Source organism: Clinocottus analis, unplaced genomic scaffold (assembly GCF_023055335.1).
Source record: "Clinocottus analis isolate CAN_PGR_092001 unplaced genomic scaffold, fCliAna1.0.p SCAF_25, whole genome shotgun sequence".
Lineage (NCBI taxonomy): Eukaryota > Metazoa > Chordata > Actinopteri > Perciformes > Cottidae > Clinocottus > Clinocottus analis.
The window spans coordinates 4,837,473-4,855,911 of NW_027175987.1; the positions used below are offsets into that span (position 1 = coordinate 4,837,473).

At 42.2% G+C, this 18,439-nt stretch overlaps 2 protein-coding genes across 2 annotated transcripts; both read left to right on the forward strand.

The window, feature by feature from the left end:
* The first annotated feature begins 1,801 nt into the window (after nucleotides 1-1,801).
* Nucleotides 1,802-6,991, forward strand: LOC137794402 (uncharacterized). The gene is made up of 3 exons (XM_068591120.1): nucleotides 1,802-1,877; nucleotides 5,533-5,696; nucleotides 6,368-6,991. Exons 1-3 carry the CDS (start codon nucleotides 1,802-1,804, stop codon nucleotides 6,989-6,991), a joined length of 864 nt encoding a protein of 287 aa, XP_068447221.1.
* A 456-nt stretch (nucleotides 6,992-7,447) lies between these two features.
* On the forward strand, nucleotides 7,448-18,163 carry LOC137794403 (rho guanine nucleotide exchange factor 28-like). The gene is made up of 8 exons (XM_068591121.1): nucleotides 7,448-7,539; nucleotides 8,281-8,416; nucleotides 8,522-8,576; nucleotides 9,907-9,981; nucleotides 10,454-10,562; nucleotides 10,901-11,093; nucleotides 17,531-17,598; nucleotides 18,152-18,163. Exons 1-8 carry the CDS (start codon nucleotides 7,537-7,539, stop codon nucleotides 18,161-18,163), a joined length of 651 nt encoding a protein of 216 aa, XP_068447222.1. The 5' UTR covers nucleotides 7,448-7,536.
* The last annotated feature ends 276 nt before the right edge of the window (nucleotides 18,164-18,439 follow it).

The window sequence follows — 18,439 nt, forward strand, 5'->3', positions numbered from 1 at the left end:
CTCACTGGTGCAGCGCGCATCGAGGCGCAGTTTTGATGAAGCAATGCTCGGACTGAAACCACTATTAACACAGCTAGTTCCTCCTAACCCAGTTTCTCAGGGCCGTTCACATGGGGAGCACGGAGCTGCAAAACAAGAACATGCCCAACGCAAGAACAGAGATCGGACTAATGAAAGTCATGAGATAACGCCGCAACTCCTCGATGAGTGGATGTGTGTGCAGTGAATCATGAATGCATCGCCTTTAGTTTTGCTGATTCTCTCGGTCACAATGAAATGGGTTTCAGAGTCTGTGAGGTCAGAAGAAAAGTGAATTGGTCAATAGGTCAGTCTTCATCAACACAAGACTTGCACCAGTGCGATCAGGCTGTGCCACCATCGGGTGCGTGAGCTGCCACAACACTATACAAAGCAGCGGCAATGTGTGAAACTGTACGTGTGGGCCATTCAGTATGTTCTCAGCTGCAACGAATGAGAAAAAGAGGAAGCAGGGGTGAGATCCTGTGGCTGGCTGCTGACTCTCTGCACTCAGTGTGAAGGGCGAGCCCGACGTTCGCACTGAACACCGTCAGACCTGAGGAACTTAAAACCATCTTCTCTTCGGCCTTGATTAGGTGAACAGAGAGGAGTGACACGCCGCCATCTGCTTCCTATATCGAAATGTAAGTGGAGTTTATTTTGCTTTTCCTGAGTTTTGAGTTTTCAAACTCAGCTCTGCAAACAAGGGCCCAGCTCCTATACTCTCCTTTGTCTTTGCATCGTCTGAAATGTGGAGCACTTTTCTGCAGCAGAGTTGTTGTGGTAGATTTCCACTTGCCTTCTCTGTGCCAGTGTTTTGTTCTGCCTCCTCTGTCTGTGGGAAAGTAAGACGACTTCTCCACTTGATGTGCAGTGAGCTGAACTTGACAGTCATCCGTACTTACACTCTGTGTCGAGTCGCTGCAGCAGAGAGAGATACTCTCCTCTCTCTCCTGTATGCTGATCGCTCCTCTTCACAGGTTCTTTTAGCTTTTTTAAAGACCTCACGAGCTTGACTTCTTCCCAGAAGATATGATGGTTTGTTCCACTGTGACTCAGACTAAGAAAAAAACCTCATGTATCATTGCTCTATACTTTCATTGCGTAAATGTCCTTCTCTTTTTCTGTTTCTTCCCTATTTCCCTAAAACAATACCATCTTTAAACTGGCCTGGAACAATAAAACATGCTTTTTTTTCAAGCATTCAACTGATTCCTGAGTGTTTACTGAAATCTGAGAATATTAAAATACACGGTGCTTTCCTTTACTACCCACCTGCACCACCCTCTGTCACCCCAAACATCCTTTTCTGACTTCCTCATTGTTCTTTTGTCGACCATCATCTTGTGAAAGTCAGCGAAGATCTGCCTCGACTTTTTATCTGAAACTAGGAAATGCATAGGTATTCACAACGTGTACGAGTTGAGTTTATTATTAAAAACAAAAGCTCGAAACCTTTCTTAGAGTATCATAAATAAATATAAAATTCAACATATCCAAAGCAACACTTCCCCGCCTCCTTTACTCTTCCCCCTTATTTCTTTTGGCTTCCCTGTTCTGTTTCTGTCTCCAGTCTTTGGAGAGGTAATCCCCAACCAGCAGTTCCCTATTCCTTGCTTTGCGCTCTCTCTCTTTCTCGACTCCCCTCCCTTCGTCCCTCCTCTCCCCTCCTGCTCTCTCTCTCTCTCTCTCTCTCTCTCTCTCTCTCTTCCTCTCGCTGGGTGCCAGAGCTCCAGTGTGCGAGAGCTCTAGTTCCAGCTGGCCTCCCCACTGTGCTGCTCGAATGGCGGACTCTTCCCTTAACCACTCCTGGCCCTCCTTCTCCAAACTCTGGATGAAGAGATGGTCCTTCAAAAGAGGTACTGCTTTCACATGGTTGCACTTCAGGCATGTTGGGTTTGTTGGACAGAACAGAGGGAACATTAAGTGCGTACAACTGGGCAGAGAGAAGAGGTCATCGTCCAGTAGAGGTCGTGGACTGGATGTGACCTCAGGATAAGAGGATTTGTTATCTGTTATTTACCATATTTACCTTGTGGCGAGTGATGGTTGCTGTTTATCGGAGGAGGTGTTTTTTTGCAAAGTTCAATGACTCATTTCTATCCCAGCATTGTACAAAATGAGAGAAGACAGAAATGTCACCGTGCTCTTACACTTGAGAAGAAAACTTTCATTATTCGATCATTGTTGTGCGATAAGTTGGTGTGGTGACACTGCTCTAATAAATGTAGAGTTAACGGATAACTAGGTTTTTTTATGTGGTTTGGTTTGATTTGACAGTTTTCCAACTAAATCCATTAAGAAAGATAACCCAAACGTTCACTTAGAAAAGACTGATAAATGGAGTTTTATACACCCAACTCATGCAACAACTCATCTTTTCCTGTTCATCCTTCTGTGACACGCAGCGCTTGAATTATTTCACACTGTCTGTTCCCATGCTGTTATCTTTAGGGGAATATTACTCTCTCTTTTTTTGAGACATAAAGAAGCTGTGTGGGATGCTTCCATTTTGCTTCAGCCGTGGTGTCTGTGGAGCTCGACGCTTTGAAACAGTAGTCGGGTGAATTTCTGATCAAAGAGGATCTGTGAGATGACAGTTGTTTTGATGTGCGGTCCGACCTCGGATCTAACGGCCTCTGTGCTCTGTTTTCAACAGCACACAACATCTGTCACACACACACACACACACACACACACACACACACACACATTTAGACGGACCCGCTTGCACAGCAGTCGTGAATCATCCAGGTACTGAGCGGTCGTTATGACCTTAATACAAACACTCTATTTGAAGGTTTGAACAATATATTTATGTTAGGTGAGTTACATGTGTGACTTTTATTGTCACCTGTGTTTTTGTAGCTGGGTGATATATGAGGTCAGTGTGTGTGTGTGTGTGTGTGTGTGTGGGTGTGTGTGTGTGTGTGTGGGTGGGTGGGTGGGTGGGTGTGTGTTTTTGTGTCATCAGAATGACTTAACGTAAAAAGGTGTTTTTGTCCTAGTGTATTTGCTGAAAAATCATCTGATGAAACTTTTTCTAAATCTCCGGGCTTTGTCATAAACTCATCATGTGAATTGCAAAAAGTCAACTGATTCTCATATGATGCCACAGTTCCTCTTGTGATTGTCATGTAGCTTTTCAAACATATGTACAGTACACTCTGTGGTGAACATGTGCCATCATTTCCTTCTTTAGACAAATTGCTTAATTGTCTTCTGTTTCACAGAGCTCATCAAACACAAACAGACTCGAGGCTCAATCTGTCGTTTACATTCTGCATGAGGAAAATAAGTATATTTTCTATAGATTTAAAGTTGTTTACTTTGTTGGCAATCACTGTTCTTATTCAGTTTGATTAATTCATTAATTATTCTAACTTTTTAAGCTTAATTCTCACAAATATTTTTGTGAGAATTGTGTGTTTTGACTCTGAACAGAAAAAAACCTGCTTAAGTTACATAAATTCAGTAAAATAGATGATTTATTGTCAAGTCAATTTTTCTTTTTTGGGTCCAAAATCTAAACGTAGTGTCACACAATCTGTTCAGTATATGCATGCCACCCTCTGTCCTTAACTTTGATTTGAAGAGGAGACCTTCAACAGAGTAGACAAAAGTTACAGTTGTAGAATTGCAAAGCAGACAAAAGAGGAAAAACATTAAAAAGAAAAGAAAATGAATACAAAGTACATAAATTATGAGATGTATTAGATATTAAGTGGCAATATGTGAACGTAATTAAGTAATGTATTGGTTGATAATAGTTATAGTAGTAGTCTAGTAGTAGTAGTATAACCTTTTGTTATGTAGAGCTAACTGTGGGGAAAACAGCTGACTGTGACTGTGCCAAATTGCTTATAGAGACACACACACACACACACACACAAACATACACTCACCTGAGCAGACACGCACACACACAGCGACCCACACGGAGGTTTTGTCCTTGTGTGATGTATAAGCAGATATGCAAGCCAACCATAAAAGGCTGTAGCAGCACCGCTGGACAGCATCAAGCAGCAGTGTCTGTCCTGAGTGTCTGAGTTTACACTTAACACGAGTGGGATTTGGACTTTCATAAAAGTCCTGCTCCACGGGGACACTGCCATCCTTGCAGCCTCGGGCGGTGATTTAGTAATATAGAAAATAGATCTACCGTGTGCCTGTCTGTGTGTTTATGTGAGCGCATCTCTGGCTGCGGGGTGGATGCTGTTGGTTTCTTGTGAGTCATGTGCAGGACTCGCAGTGCGGCCCGTCTGCTTTTGATCTCACTGCGCAACAAAACCTGAGGCCCAACAAAACAATCTTCGCACACAGACAGCAATTAAACAGAAAAGCCATAATGTTGCAGTTCAATAGCAAGGAATCGGTCTCATAAACAGAAATGCAGGTCTGCTTGATGTCAGAGATGAGCGTTTCATATCGCTCACAGTGGGGAGTAAGAAAACGTCCATTGATTTTAGTGGCAACCACCAGAGCATACAGGGTATGTATGTCCACAGTTCATTGTAATGTAGATTCCACAATGGATTATATCATATATTTGAACGTTTCTAAAGCTCGATCAAATTGAATATTGAATTCAATTCCCTCAGTGGAACATTTCAAAGCTTTTATTGTATTGATGTTGTGCTTTACAGCACAATATATACTCCCAGCATGTTTCTGTTTCTGCATCATCTCTTTTAGTATTCCTTCATCCTTGAAATCACAGATGTCCCCGGACGTTAGCGACAGCAGTATACCAGTTCACACTGATCCTTTGAAAAATAATCAACCTCCAACGGGGAATCGAAACAGGGCAAGATCTATTCAAGGAGAATGAAGTCAGTGCTCGTGGAGCCAGGCTGGCTTACGGGCCGACTCGGGTTCACAGCAGCCGTTATGAAATGAGGCTTATGTAACGTGTCGTAGCGGCACTCCCCTCCTCAGATGGGCATGCCGTGGCTGAAACCCTCACAGCGAACATGACTTACTCAGACGCCTTAACAGACTTTTCAGACTCCACGAGACACTGATACTTTTTTTTTTTCATTTTAGTGCAAAGTAAGAAATGTTAAAATAGCCCTTTTTACCTCAGATATGTGGCACCAAGCGTCATAGTGTACAGTTCCTTCATATAGCATGTGTTTAAATTACATTATTTACCACAGACGAGCGGGCTGCTGAAAGCTCAGTGAGAGAATAATCTCCAGCTCTGCACCACTGATGTGGAGACTACCGCTGGCTCATCGCGCAGTGTGCAGAGATGACAGTGGTTTGTGGCATCATGTGAAGGAATCTGCTTCTGAAATGGAAATGTAAAGGAGGCTCTGGTGAGAGGATGGAGCACGGGGCTGTAACTGAGCTTTTCTTCCAGCGCTAGAGTTGATTACACAGGTGTTGTGCAGCTGCTGAAATTAGCCACGTCTGCCTTTCTTTGTGTTCCTTTCTTTTTTTCTTCCTCATGCGCCATTCAGTCGTCGGAAAATGTTTATAACTCAGAACATCACGTCCATTATCTTTCAGCTTCAGAGTGCAAGCCATGTAGTCAGCCCTGTGGGCCTCCCAGTGCCCAGCTCGGCGTCCAGCCTCATGCTCCCAGTGGGACAAGATCCTCCTCCTCCTCTTCCTCACTATCCCCTGCCTCTGTCACTGAGGACGTCTTCTTTGGTAGTATCAATAAAGACCAGGTAAAGCACTTTGATCTTGATCTGAGTATTTTCAATTTAGCTTGCGTTCCATGTTTTTTTTTTACTAAAAAATCTCAATATTTCATGATGGATATAAATTTGGTACAGACATTCATGGTTGAATCCTCATGACTTTGATGATCCCCTGACTTTTCATTCTGCACCACCACAAGACCTTAAAAAATCCATCCAAAACTATTGAGTGGATTGCATTTGGTTCAGACATTCCTCTTCCTACGGGATGCATTGCAATAACTTTTAGCCTTTTCCTTTACATCAAAATGTCAAAATGTATACATCTGTCAATGTTCTTAGATGACATAAAAAAACCTGCAAAACTGACATTCCCATCAACCTCAGCTGTACTTTGTGTTGATTGCAAATTAACAAATGTTAGCATGCTAACCTTCTAAATAAAATCGAGTGTGGTAAACATAGTACCTGTCAAAGATGACCAACGTTAGCGTTGTCATTGTGAGTCGGTATTGACAAAAAAATGTATTAAATACATAGAGCCTCACAGCGCTGCTACATGGCAATAGACCTACTTGAGTTACTTGACTATTAGAGCTCATGTTCAGAATGCCTTCATCTTCTTTCTGTTCTCCTTGTCTATCCTCGTACTTCTGTCTCTCATCTGCTTTGGAATAATTCACTTTTCTGACTTGCAGGATGCGTGTTCAGTAGTCAGCGACTATGACTGCCCCTGTGCGGACGTGAGCAGCAGTCTGGAGAACCTGCTGGGCCTCAGCTCTTCCCTCAGAGGTTCGGAGTACTTTAGAGACCTGGAAGGAGGGATACCGGCTGCACAGTTGACTCCATCCACAGTAACCACAGTCCCAGAGAGCAAAACCCTAACTGTTGGCCTCCATGTGCCACTAAACTCAGACAGTCCTGCCATCAACCAACCAGTGCAGACTTCTTTGAGCACACACTCCGCCCAGGTCAATGCACTATCTTCTTCCCCGTTCTATTCACTCCCTGCAGAGGAACTTCATCAAAACTTTGTGGTCACTCAGCTTAATCCGAAGTTATTGCCAGGTTGCATCATTGGTGGCGATGCGTCAGGCCCGGCCGTAGGGCTCAGCTTAACAATTAATCTGAATGGACTGTTGGGATCAATGGAATCAGCGAAAGGACTAACAGAATCAGAAGGAGTACGGGAGCAACTCACTATGGATTTAGACGGAGAGCCAGACCTGGACAGCTTTCCTATTCTGGTCAGATCCATGTCAACGTCTCGGAGGCACAGCTGGGGTGTCCCTGTGTCCCCCGTCAACCTAGGGAGGAGGTAAGACGATAGACGGTTGTAAAGGACGGCGAGAGAATTGAAGAGAACGATCTCATAGGGCTGAATATGCCTAAACCTACAGAACCAAGTCTAAAGTGCTTCATATGTCTGAGCTGAGCTCAGTGTTTCTGGTGGTTTAGTTGGTTGTTCTTTCACAGCCTCTAAAACAATGCAGTCATGGCTACCTTTGGGTGAGACTATAACCGGTGCACCAAAATACTTCATGAAAGCAAAACCAGAAAACCACACAAAAATGAACTTAGCTCAGAGAGTGTCTCGCTCAAATGTTTTGTGTGGTCATAGATACGCTTCACTGAACCCTCTGCTGTGTGTGTGTGTGTGTGTGTGTGTGTTCATTGCTATGCTGCCAGACTGAGTCTGGATACCATGGCCATGGACAGCGATGGAGAGAGAGAGGATGATGAAGAGGGACAGAGAGGTATCTTCCAGTCCACCCAGCCGGAGACCTCCAGCTGCACAGCATGTCCTGGAGAGAAGACAGATGTCCCCGGGCCGAGGGCCCCCTGTCGAAGAGCCAGAGTCACTAGCATGGTAATAAAACAATAGCCACACATTATACAGATTATTGTCAACAAATCCCTTCAAGACCAAAACGGCAATTCAAAATATAGACTTTAATTTTAAATAAAAGGCTGAGTAATTTCTTTAAAGTTTTTAGCAAATGTTGCTCGGACAAGAGGATATTGTGCATTTTTTGGGGACTATTTATTAAATGAGTATTTAGAGCAACGGGACAGTGTATGTGGGATTCAAAGAAACTACAGTGAGTTTGTGTTCACGATAATGAAGTGTCACCCAGTTCAACAGTTCGGCTGATTAATGAGTGTTTTAATATGTTTTTTGTGACTTAATTCTCATATATATATATATATATATATATATATATATATATATATATATATATATATATATATATATATATATATATATATATATATATATATACATATATATATATATATATATATATTTATGAGACTATTGATTTTTGACAATAAGAAAACTCTAGATAATCTCCAGATGTATTCCTTAAGGTTGATGGTTTGATGGTTGGCCACGGCTTGGATATCTGACACTAAATAACAAAGGGCAGAATCTTTCTGATACGTGCAGAACTATGAAAATAACAACAAGTTTTGCAACATAAATTGCCAAATCATAACGGCCGCTGGCATGTAAAAGGTGTCATGGTGAGTTTTTTAGCTGTATATTCAGGGGTAGAGGTAAAGCAGATCAAATGTGCTTGAATGTACATGTGTGTTTACCCTTCAGGGCTTTCAGACCGGTGGTGTTCCCGGCAGACATCTGTACTCCCGCTCAGAGATCCTCGCCACAGATGAATGTTCCCGTGCTGCGCACATTTCTCGTGTTGTGCAGACGTCCAAACAGGCGGCAAGGGCCGCAGGAGGTGGGGCAGAGTTTTTGCGCATGTAGAGCATACGTTAATTTCTGTGTTTTGCACTCAGCAGGCAGCCATTTTCCTACTTGACCTTTTCATCTTCTTCCTCTGCAGCAGAGGAGTTTGACCCTGAAGAAAACTTGCATTCTTCTGAAGGACACAGCCATATGTAAGCCTGAACATCAATTGCATCTCCAGCTTGACTTAGACTACCCGCCACTTTATGACTCGCAATATGTGGTGGAATATCGATTTCATTTTTAGAAGATGCCTCAGACTGACTGGCAGCTTAGGTTTAATGATGCTTGAAAGAAAGAGAGAACAAAGACACTTCTCTGGTTTGATCCACAGGAGGCAACTTTTGATCACTTGTGTCCTGTAAATTATACTTATAGCTTTTGAATGGTTCAGTGCAATAGTTCACGTACTGTCCTGTAGTTGTAAATTGTCATAAACTGGTACTCCCACATAAAGGGGGGGGGGGGGGCTCTCCATTCCCTCCTGACATTTCTGCTCCATGTCATATGTCTGCAACCTCCTCTTGCCCAGCTCCTTAGATGGCCCCTTAGCATGTGTGTGTGTGTGTGTGTGTGTGTGTGTGTGTGTGTGTGTGTGTGTGTGTGTGTGTGTGTGTGTGTGTGTGTGTGTGTGTGTGTGTGTGTGTGTGTGTGTGTAGTGTATGTGCGCTCTGGTGATCGTGTGGACGCAGCCGGCAAGGGAGGATTCTTCCCTAAATCACAGTTTGAAAGCTCCCAGCAGTCTCGCCCTTTCTCCTTTCCTCTCCTCTCTTCTCCTCTCCTCTCCTCTCCTCTCTTCTTCTCTCCTCTTCTCTCATCTCCTCTCCTCTCCTCTTTTCTCCTCTCCTCTCCTCTCCTCTCCTCTCCTCTCCTCTCCTCTCCTCCCCTCTCCTCTCCTCTCCTCTCCTCTCCTCTCCTTTCCTCTCCTCTAGGAGCCCCAACTCAACCTCAGTGTCTTGTTTGTCTTAGGCTGATGGTACAGAAAGTTCTGCAGGAGCTAAAGCTGTACCATGGGTAAGTAAACAGGAGAGGGAGGTCTGCTCGCTCAAACGCTCATTCCAGTATTCAGAGCAGCAGCGGAGCCAGATTGTGTCCCAGGGGAGCACTGCACTGCACTGTGTGTGTGTGTGTGTGTGTGTGTGTCCCTGTATGTTCATGCATGTTTTGGGCAGTGTGTTTGCATATGCCTGTTTGGGCCCTGTCACAGTCTTCCACCATCTCTTGAAAGTCTGTGTAACATGAGAGTATTTTATTTTTTAGTTCACAAAATCCTTCGTTGACGTTGAGCTCACTTGACAATGAAACACGGCTGACCGAGTGAAACACATTATGTTAAAACAGTTCAAAAGTGCACTGCCGGCTACACCATGTTATACTCACAGATTGTCTATTTATTTGAACTGCTATAAACGTCTCTAATAGTTATTTGTGGTAATATTGAAACTGACTCTCTCAATACAACTTTCTCATTGTCCTCCACAGAGAGAAGGAGAGGAACCACAGACCCAACAGCAAAGTTTCAGGAAATGTCACTTGGTACGAGTTCCTCTCTCACGAGTAAGTGTTTGATGAAAATCTAAATGTCCACATAACTACAGTTGATATATATCTTGTGTATTTGCATAGAGCTGTTTTATTGGCCATCTCTTACAAGGTATGGTCAAAACCAAAAGGTTTAAATCATAAAGTATCTGTACAGCAAAAACATGCTCTTGTGTATACAATCTGGGTTTATTTTCATTCAAACATTACAATTAATTTCAATTTATTCACATATTGAAAAGGTTGACATAAATAATGTTGTGTGTTGATTTTCACATTGTCAATCACAAAAGAGTGTGAGGATTATGACATAGAGATATATAACAAGACAGACACTGTCTTTCGATCAAATAAACTACATTCTGTAAATATCAATAATTATCAAATATGAGCATGAGATGATTACATTCCAGCAGATTCCATTTCTGTATGTTTGTATTTGCTTAATTTTTTTGGTGTGTATTCCATTTTCTGCTCCTTTGACAAGTAATGAAGAGGAGGAGGATCGTTCAGAGAAGGTGGAGAAAGGCACCAAGGTGAAGAGGACTCTCAGCTCTCTGAGGAACAGGGTGACTGGCTCCTTCAATAAAGATAAGGTAACCTATACCACAGAGACATGGTACACAATGTCATGTTGCAATGGTATATATATATATATATATATATATATATATATATATATATATATATATATATATATATATACTGAATATCATTCACAAATACCAAATCTTGAGGTGTAAACAGTTCCTTGGTGTGCATGTTGCTGCAAAAACTTGTCACTAATCCACTTACACAACCCTGTTATACATCCTGCCTCTGACACGGTTATGCAGTGTCATACCCAGCCATGCAGTATGTGCCAAAGTAAAAGAGAACACACACATATGCATGTAAAAAAACTCTCTCTGTGTTTGCCCTTGTTCCTCTGCAGGGTAAGAACCGAGAAAAAGAGCAGCAGAAAGAGAGGGGGAAGGAGAAGGAGCGGGAGACTAAAGAGAAAGAGAAAGTGTGTGGCAGCAGAAGCAGCAACGGGCATTATTTGGTGCCAGGCGCTTTCTCCAACTGTGCCACCTGCTCGCTGTGCAGCAAGACACTGCAGAGAAAGCATGGCCTGCAGTGCATGAGTGAGTAACACCACAACCACAGGTGTACACGCACCCACGCTTGTTCTCAGCCTGACACACACATGCACAGGTGCTCCGCTCACACACAAACGCACACCTATTTAAAGCCACGCTGCTGCATGCATGCCCACTCAACCACTTGTTGGAGCAGTCAAGCATACGGGCAAAAAAAAACAGTGTTCCTAATCTCGTATTTTGCATCGTTGATGCGGTAATGATACATTTATTTTGAGGCAGATTAAAGCAATATAAATACACTGCAAAAAAATAGCAAGTTTACACTTTGTCTTCATGTCATAACCCAGGAAGTGATCACCACATGACATTTATCACGTTGACTGTGGCTTTTCTGTTGCACGTTTCTGCTGTAAATAAGATGGTTTTCTCTTTCAGTTCCTTTTTTAAACAGCATTTTATCTCTTGAAGATAAACACAGTCTGCAATTCCCCATGCACACTAAGCATCCGTATTGTGGGTTCTGGTTTTTCACTGTGCGTTATCTGATATATTAGCACCATCGCCTGACGGATGTTTACATGAATCTACAGCATGACTCAACTTCGTTGCTCTGGCTTGAAATATTCTTCACAATTCCCATTTCTTTTGTGTGCTGCAATACATTGTCTGGATCAACCACAGCTGTGTGAGTCCATTTGTGGAGTAGACTTGCACAGAACATTTCAACACCCTGTAGCCTGCCCTATTTGACAGTACATTTTTGAATATGATATCCATTACAAGAAAAGGTTAAGAATTTAAAAATGTAAAGTACTCTGCAGAAATGCATTATTTGGGGTTTAAATCTATAGTAATGCATCATAATCTATAAACAGATAATGCAGCTGTATGCATAAAGTAGCATTAAATGGAAATAGTAGACATGTACCTCTTTATAGACTAAATAAGAATGAATGTATACTTTTTGTAACCCGATTATAGTTAAAGACAGACTGTCTTTTTAATAGTGTGCTTTTAAACTAATTTGTTCTTGAATGTACATCCAGTGTGCTACAGACCGCACTGCTTCTTAGACAATAATCAGAACAGCCAAGAACACTTCAAGGCCTGTCTCTCCGTCCTTCCCTCAGAGAGACAATTCCCCAATTATCAAACATAACTGTTCAGCGTGAAGGAGTTACAAATCCTGTATTTTGACACTTAATGGGCTGTTGGTGTACACACACACACACACTCGACGCGTGAGAAAACAAGTGAGTGTACCTTTAATTTGAACCAAGCCCTGTGGGGATTCAGCCGAGAATCAGCCTGTGGAATGCGTCGTTTGTACGCCAGAGATTGTTCCCAGTGAGAGTAGGACTCAAAACTTGGACAAAACGGCAACAAAATGTGGGACACTCGTTGCTGTTGATCCCAAATGGCCGAATTGCTATATGTATATCTCGGGCAGACGACAGTTCCCTTTGGCCGCAGCTGATCCAGACAGACCCGGGGTCTCGTCGGAACGGTAAGAGGCAGCTCCAGCAGCGATGGTCTCCAGCGGGATCAGGTGGATCAACTGCCGTTGTTTCCCTCAGTGGACCGCTACGGGCATCCTGGCCGCTAGCTAGGCAGCTAGCTACATGCTAACCACAGTTAAATGCTTGTTAAATATTTAGCGTTACGTCGGGGTTGACTCAGTGTATTAAAACAAGGTCGGGACCTCACTTCTGAAGTGCCTTCGGTATTTAATTTCTCACAAATGTGCCCGCCGAATTAAATCTCAGTTACGTTTAACGTAAAGCTCGCTAACTATTAGCCACATTAGCGCGTTAGCCTGCCTTCAATCGCTTCTGTTTAGAAATATTAACCAAGGTTAGTTGGGGAAGCACTCGACTTTAATAAGCTCAAAGTTATAACAACACACTGCGTCGACTAGGTGTGTGTCTTTGTGTGTTATTGTTGTACAGCGTTCCCTCTCAGTTTTACTTCATGTGTCTCTTTTAGAAGTTTGTTGGCTGCAGACGTTGCACGGAGCTCAACAGGTGATCGCTAGCTTACGTTAGCTTCACATAACTTCTGCTGTTGAAGTGCGCAAGCCTGCTCAGGTGTTGCCTTTTAATACGATGTGGGGGGGATCAAGGAGGTTTAGTGCAACGTTATCCACATGTACAGTTGACAGTCGAAGATGTGCAGTTTATGTTAACTTGTTTTCATCCCGTAGTACTTGACTCAAGAGACCAGGCTGTGGCAGCTAGTTAACTGGCTCGGTGTTATTAACCTCCACAATTATGTGGAGGTTATTATTCTCCATCGTCAAAGTCTTGCTTTTCTTTCTCTTCCACCTCTCTGTTCGCACTAAGCCTTTCTCTCTGGGTCACATGGTGCTAATTGTCCTTGGCAGGTCCGCCGGTGCATAACAGCCCACTCCGCTGACTCTGGGTCTCACCCATCTATCTCACCCGGTTAGCGCACCACTTCTCCACGCATCACTGCTCTGCCCTGCAGCGCGCCTGGTCTCTGGGTGTCTGCCGATGTTCACCTCCAAACTGTTGTCATCATCATCATCATCATCATCATCATCATACTTTTCATAGTTCTATTAACCTTGTTATTAGGTCAGATGATCGACATACGTTTCATAAAGGGGGCTAATCAGCAAAGTAGAAATAAGTGTAACATTGTATAAAATGATAATAAGAATTGAACTTATGTGAGATGTTCACTTGGAAGAAAACAACATTTATCTTGATCTAGATTTACTTTTGCAGTAGCTTTCCCTTCCAGTATTATCTGGATACTTCTGGTGCTTAACGGTAACCATGACCCTCCCATTTGGGCTGGAAATGTGGGGGGAGATGTTTCGCTTCACAGAGAGTAAACAGCCCCCCTGATCCCCTGTTTCTCCTGTTTCACTAGATGATGTCATGGTTTGACTGGCCACTTCAGGGTTTGCCTCAAGATTTGTTTTTGTGTGTCTGTATTGTATCATGGAATTAAAAGTAACCTCTTACATACACAGGAAGCAGGCGATGTTAGTTTTTAGCTGCTGTGTGTAAAAACAAGTCAAAGCGATGGTTATGACCTCTTTTCCTCATTTGTGGTTGCAGAATTTTTCTATGAACTGGTTATTATTAGCGTGACCCTATACTTACTGATCAAAGGTATTTTAGGGAGTTGATCATAAATGCATGAATTGATAGACAGACCCGAAAGTTCAATAGAAAGAAACCACAAATTTCATGAAAAAGGATTGTATGATTTAATTCTTGCAATACAAGGTTGGGGTTTGGCTGCTTGTCTAACAATGCATATATACATTTAGTGTCTGTGGGCTATAGGTCCACAGATGGATCAGTTTCGCTGATTAGTCGGTGACGATAGGATGTTTTACAAACTGTTATTATCGCTGGACCTTGGCTCCGATAATGGCTGCATGACCGCCTTCAGTGTCGACATCGGTGCTTGGGGCGGGTGTAATAGTGATACTTGTTCCCGCAAGAGGTTGACAGGAGATACTTTTCTAAAACATTACATGTGAACACAAAAACGTTTGGAGCTAACATTAGCAGAGTACAGCTTATCAACACTTCAATACTACGCTAGCAACCTGCTGTTGGCAAAATTATGTGATGCACTTGTGATGTAATGTAGAGTAGCAGCGACTAAAGGTCCATTTAAGCATTTAAAAGTGTACAAAACGTTTTGGGAAATGGTCAGTAATGTAAATGATCCGCATGCACAATTTCTAGTTGGTAAAATAAAACCACACGTGTTGGAATTTGCAATTCTACACACACTGTCTTGCATTTGAAAGTGTTCAAAGGCAAAATAATGAAACACCTTCTAAGTATTTTGTTGTATGAGTTGATATTTCCCTGGAACAACCTACCCGCTATCAGGAGTTCTGCTGATTCCAGTCTCTTAGATACATAACAGGAGGCAACACATTCTGTATTTGGAGGAGTATTTGTAGCATAGATTATAACTTGTTTTAAATATTTATTTTCATCTTTCTATTAGCTTTTTTTCTTCACCATCCAGGGCAAGCCAAAGAAAATTCTGCTCACTTACTAGACAGCTGTTGTGCCCAAGACCTCATTTGTATTTCTAGTTAATTGAGTGGCTTACTGAACTGTGCAATGTACACCGCACGTGTGCTTCTTGTGTGATGGGCTGGTTTCTAGTCAGCAGATGTTGGGTGTGGTGGTGGTTTTGGGGAGGCTGAGTCCCGAGGAGCTCGGTGCAAACCACAGCACTGCTGACATGAGTGAGTGACGAGAGCTTATCACACGGCTCAAGCATGGCAGAGCTGACACTCACCCACTCCTTCCACCTGATGATTTACCCCACTATGACACTATACACTGGCTTGAGCTGTGCATACTTTAATTTGTTGGTTGTGAATGTTTTTTTGTTGGTATTGTGCTATTGCCAAATGGCAAGGTGGTCTGTAGCTGTAGCGAGTCATCGGGGATAAGGTCTGTGCTATCTGTAAACAGAAAACACAGTGTTCTTGCCTATCTTTGGATTTTCTTTCCACAAAGCAAAACATCTTTTTCATGCAGTCTGAGTATAATCAATGACACAATCAATGCAGAAAGAGTTGACCTATGAGTTCCTCAGTGATGATGACTTCAATGTTTGTTTGCAGTGACGTGGATTTTTGTTCAACCTATCTTTTATCTTTCCTGTTCTTAGCAATGCTTTTCCCAGCGGTAAGGTCCCAGTCGGTTTATGGTCTTTTTTTTATTTTTTTTTTAAAGATGTACTACTCTACTGACTTGATAGACTTCATTTGGCATTGAAGGCTTGTTGTGCATTTTGTCGGAAAGAAATTGGACGTTTGAACATAAATTCAGCAGTTCAGTACTGCTGGACCCGACTCAAAAAGGGACACAGCACTGCTAGTGAAGATTATTCATACAGCAGTTTCTATTTTCTTTTCCTCCAGCTCGGCCAGCAATTGTTCATTTATTACTAGAGAGATGGAGACATAGGGGGTAGGTTTGAGATTATCACCAAAGTGAAATAATAGAGTAAAATGGTTTGTGCTCGATATAAAAGGGACAAATAGATTACATTAACTCTCTTGTACAGAGGATTCACAGTGTACATTCACCTTCTCTTTATTCATCCTCAATTCCCTCGCACACAAAAATGAGTATCTCTCGGCTTTGTGCCTTTACTGCATGGGAGGAAGATTTTTGTAATTTCCTCCATTGTGCCAGCACACAGAAGGGCAAGGGGTAACAGAGGCCTTTGCATTAGGCTTCACAGCAGCGAGTGGAAGTTGCTAGCATGCATCCTGTTTTACCTCTGTTGTTCACAGGAGTGCCACCTTTCACAATGAGCTATGCAGACAGATTCAGACAATCCCCGTACAGCCTCGTGCCCAATGTAACACACTACATGTAAAGGAGGGGTGGGTCGTTGGTTATGAAACTAACATGTTCACTTTATTACCAGCCATAAACAATAACTAAAGGTCAAGTTTGAGAGAGTTTTACTCATTGCTCAATAATTATTCCACAAGAAAAATGAGGGCATTGAGACCCTAGCCGTCATAGAAAGCTGAGCACTTAAGTATGAGTGAAAAGATAAAACCACAGACATCACTGACGCATGATTTTTTTTTCTAACTTTTTTGGTATTTTCCAGTATTGAGTGGCCTGCTTGGTGCAGTCAGTTGAAGTTTGCGTTTCACTAATAGCTGTATTAGATCAGGCTGTTAAACTCCCTGACCATGTTTCCACTGATCAGCCTCTAAACAGAGAAGCAGTCCTTGTTTTAGTGTGCATATGTATTTCTTCCCCTCTATGCATCTGTGTCTGTTTTGCATTGAGGCCATGCTTGTCTTGTTCACGTCAGCCGGGTTTTACATGGCTTGGTTGGGATTAGGCTTTGCATAGTGATAACTTCGTTCGTTGGCCCAGCTTTGGCCCTTTGTGAAAGGCTTCTGTTGCTTTCCTTATACATTTTGTAGTCAGACTGAAAGATTGACTTGCATTGTTTTGTTTTACAAGTGTTTTGTCTTTCTAGTAATTAGGTACAACACAGAGTGGAGAACTTAATGCCTCTGCAGCATGTTTTTTCCAAAACAACTGTGTTAATCAGCAGAGATTCAATCAGTCATGTCATTGAAACCCGACAGCAGTAGCTTTGTTTTCCATACAGAGAGAAAAGTGAACAAAAAGAGATAAAGAGAGTTCCTGGTCTGTCTACAGTGCGACTTTAAAAAAAATCTTGTTTGTGTCAACAAACAGAAGCCATAGAAAAGCCATGCCTCCAGGCTTTGTTTGAGTTACCGCCTGTTACTTGTAAGACTGCCTTCAGGGAGCTGTTGGATTAGTTTTGAAAAAAATTCTAACTTTGTTTACCGTTTTAATTTTCCTGTACATATTCAATCTGGAAGCCACCACTGTTGCCTCTGTACTGTATACTCTGTAGCTAATACAGCACTGACACTGTGTTTCTGTTCTGCTGTGTTTCATTTTCAGATTGTGCCGTGAACGTTCACAAGAGCTGCAAGTCTCTGCTGGGTGAGTGCACCAGCAGCAGGAATAAGGTAAACACTAAACTGGAACTAAGGGTTGGCTATAGGGAAGTCACCCGAGTACAGGAGTCTCTCTGGGAGCCAACTTGACAAGGCCAAGATCAAACATAATGGCTGTCTTACCTTTATGGTCCTTTAATAACATATCAACCAGGGCAGTCATCGCCTTTATTACAATCCTGCCGCCAGGTGAAGGATATTTTTTATATTGCTAGGAGTTGTGCCACTTCACAAAGCCTTTGATGCATTTGAAAGTCTCATAAAAGGTGGCTGTGGACTTTGATAAATGGTGCTCGACTATACATATTTTACCGACTGACAAGCTTGCACTGCAAATGAGATGCACACGTTTGTCATTTATATTTGTGAAAAAATCAGTGGTATCTATTCCTCATTAAAAAAGTATATTTTTGCCTATTTATTGGCCTTGTTTAACAACTGTTGATTGGTACATTTTGTGTCTGCAGTGTGCGGGATGTCTGTGTATTTAATTGGATAGAAATTTATACAGGTTTACAAAGTGACTTTGTTCTCAAATGTTTGTACATATTCTTTCACCCTTTAGCACACCACTTAGAGCTTTTCCCTAATACCTTCCCTTCTACTGTATTATATTATTTAGCTTATACAAAGTATTTTCACACATACATTGTCAGACATTGAATCAGTAGCACAGACAATTAATTTGAATTGAGTTGAAAAACAGATATGTAGGAAGAACAAAGGCAAGTAATAGTAAACTTCAATTGTGACAGAATTTCTTTAGCAAAATTAATGAGTACGGTATGCTACATTGCAAACTTTTAATTTGTTTAACGTCACTGAATAGGAGATTTTTCAAGCTTTCTGCAAC

Bases quoted from the DNA above. Each gene is read 5' to 3' on its own strand.
- LOC137794402 (XM_068591120.1), top strand. From the start codon at position 1,802: ATGGCGGACTCTTCCCTTAACCACTCCTGGCCCTCCTTCTCCAAACTC. The intron at 1,878-5,532 runs GTACTGCTTTCA...ATTATCTTTCAG, and splicing joins GAGATGGTCCTTCAAAAGAG to CTTCAGAGTGCAAGCCATGT. The intron at 5,697-6,367 runs GTAAAGCACTTT...TCTGACTTGCAG, and splicing joins GTAGTATCAATAAAGACCAG to GATGCGTGTTCAGTAGTCAG.
- LOC137794403 (XM_068591121.1), top strand. The intron at 10,563-10,900 runs GTAACCTATACC...GTTCCTCTGCAG, and splicing joins GCTCCTTCAATAAAGATAAG to GGTAAGAACCGAGAAAAAGA. The intron at 11,094-17,530 runs GTGAGTAACACC...TTTCATTTTCAG, and splicing joins GCATGGCCTGCAGTGCATGA to ATTGTGCCGTGAACGTTCAC.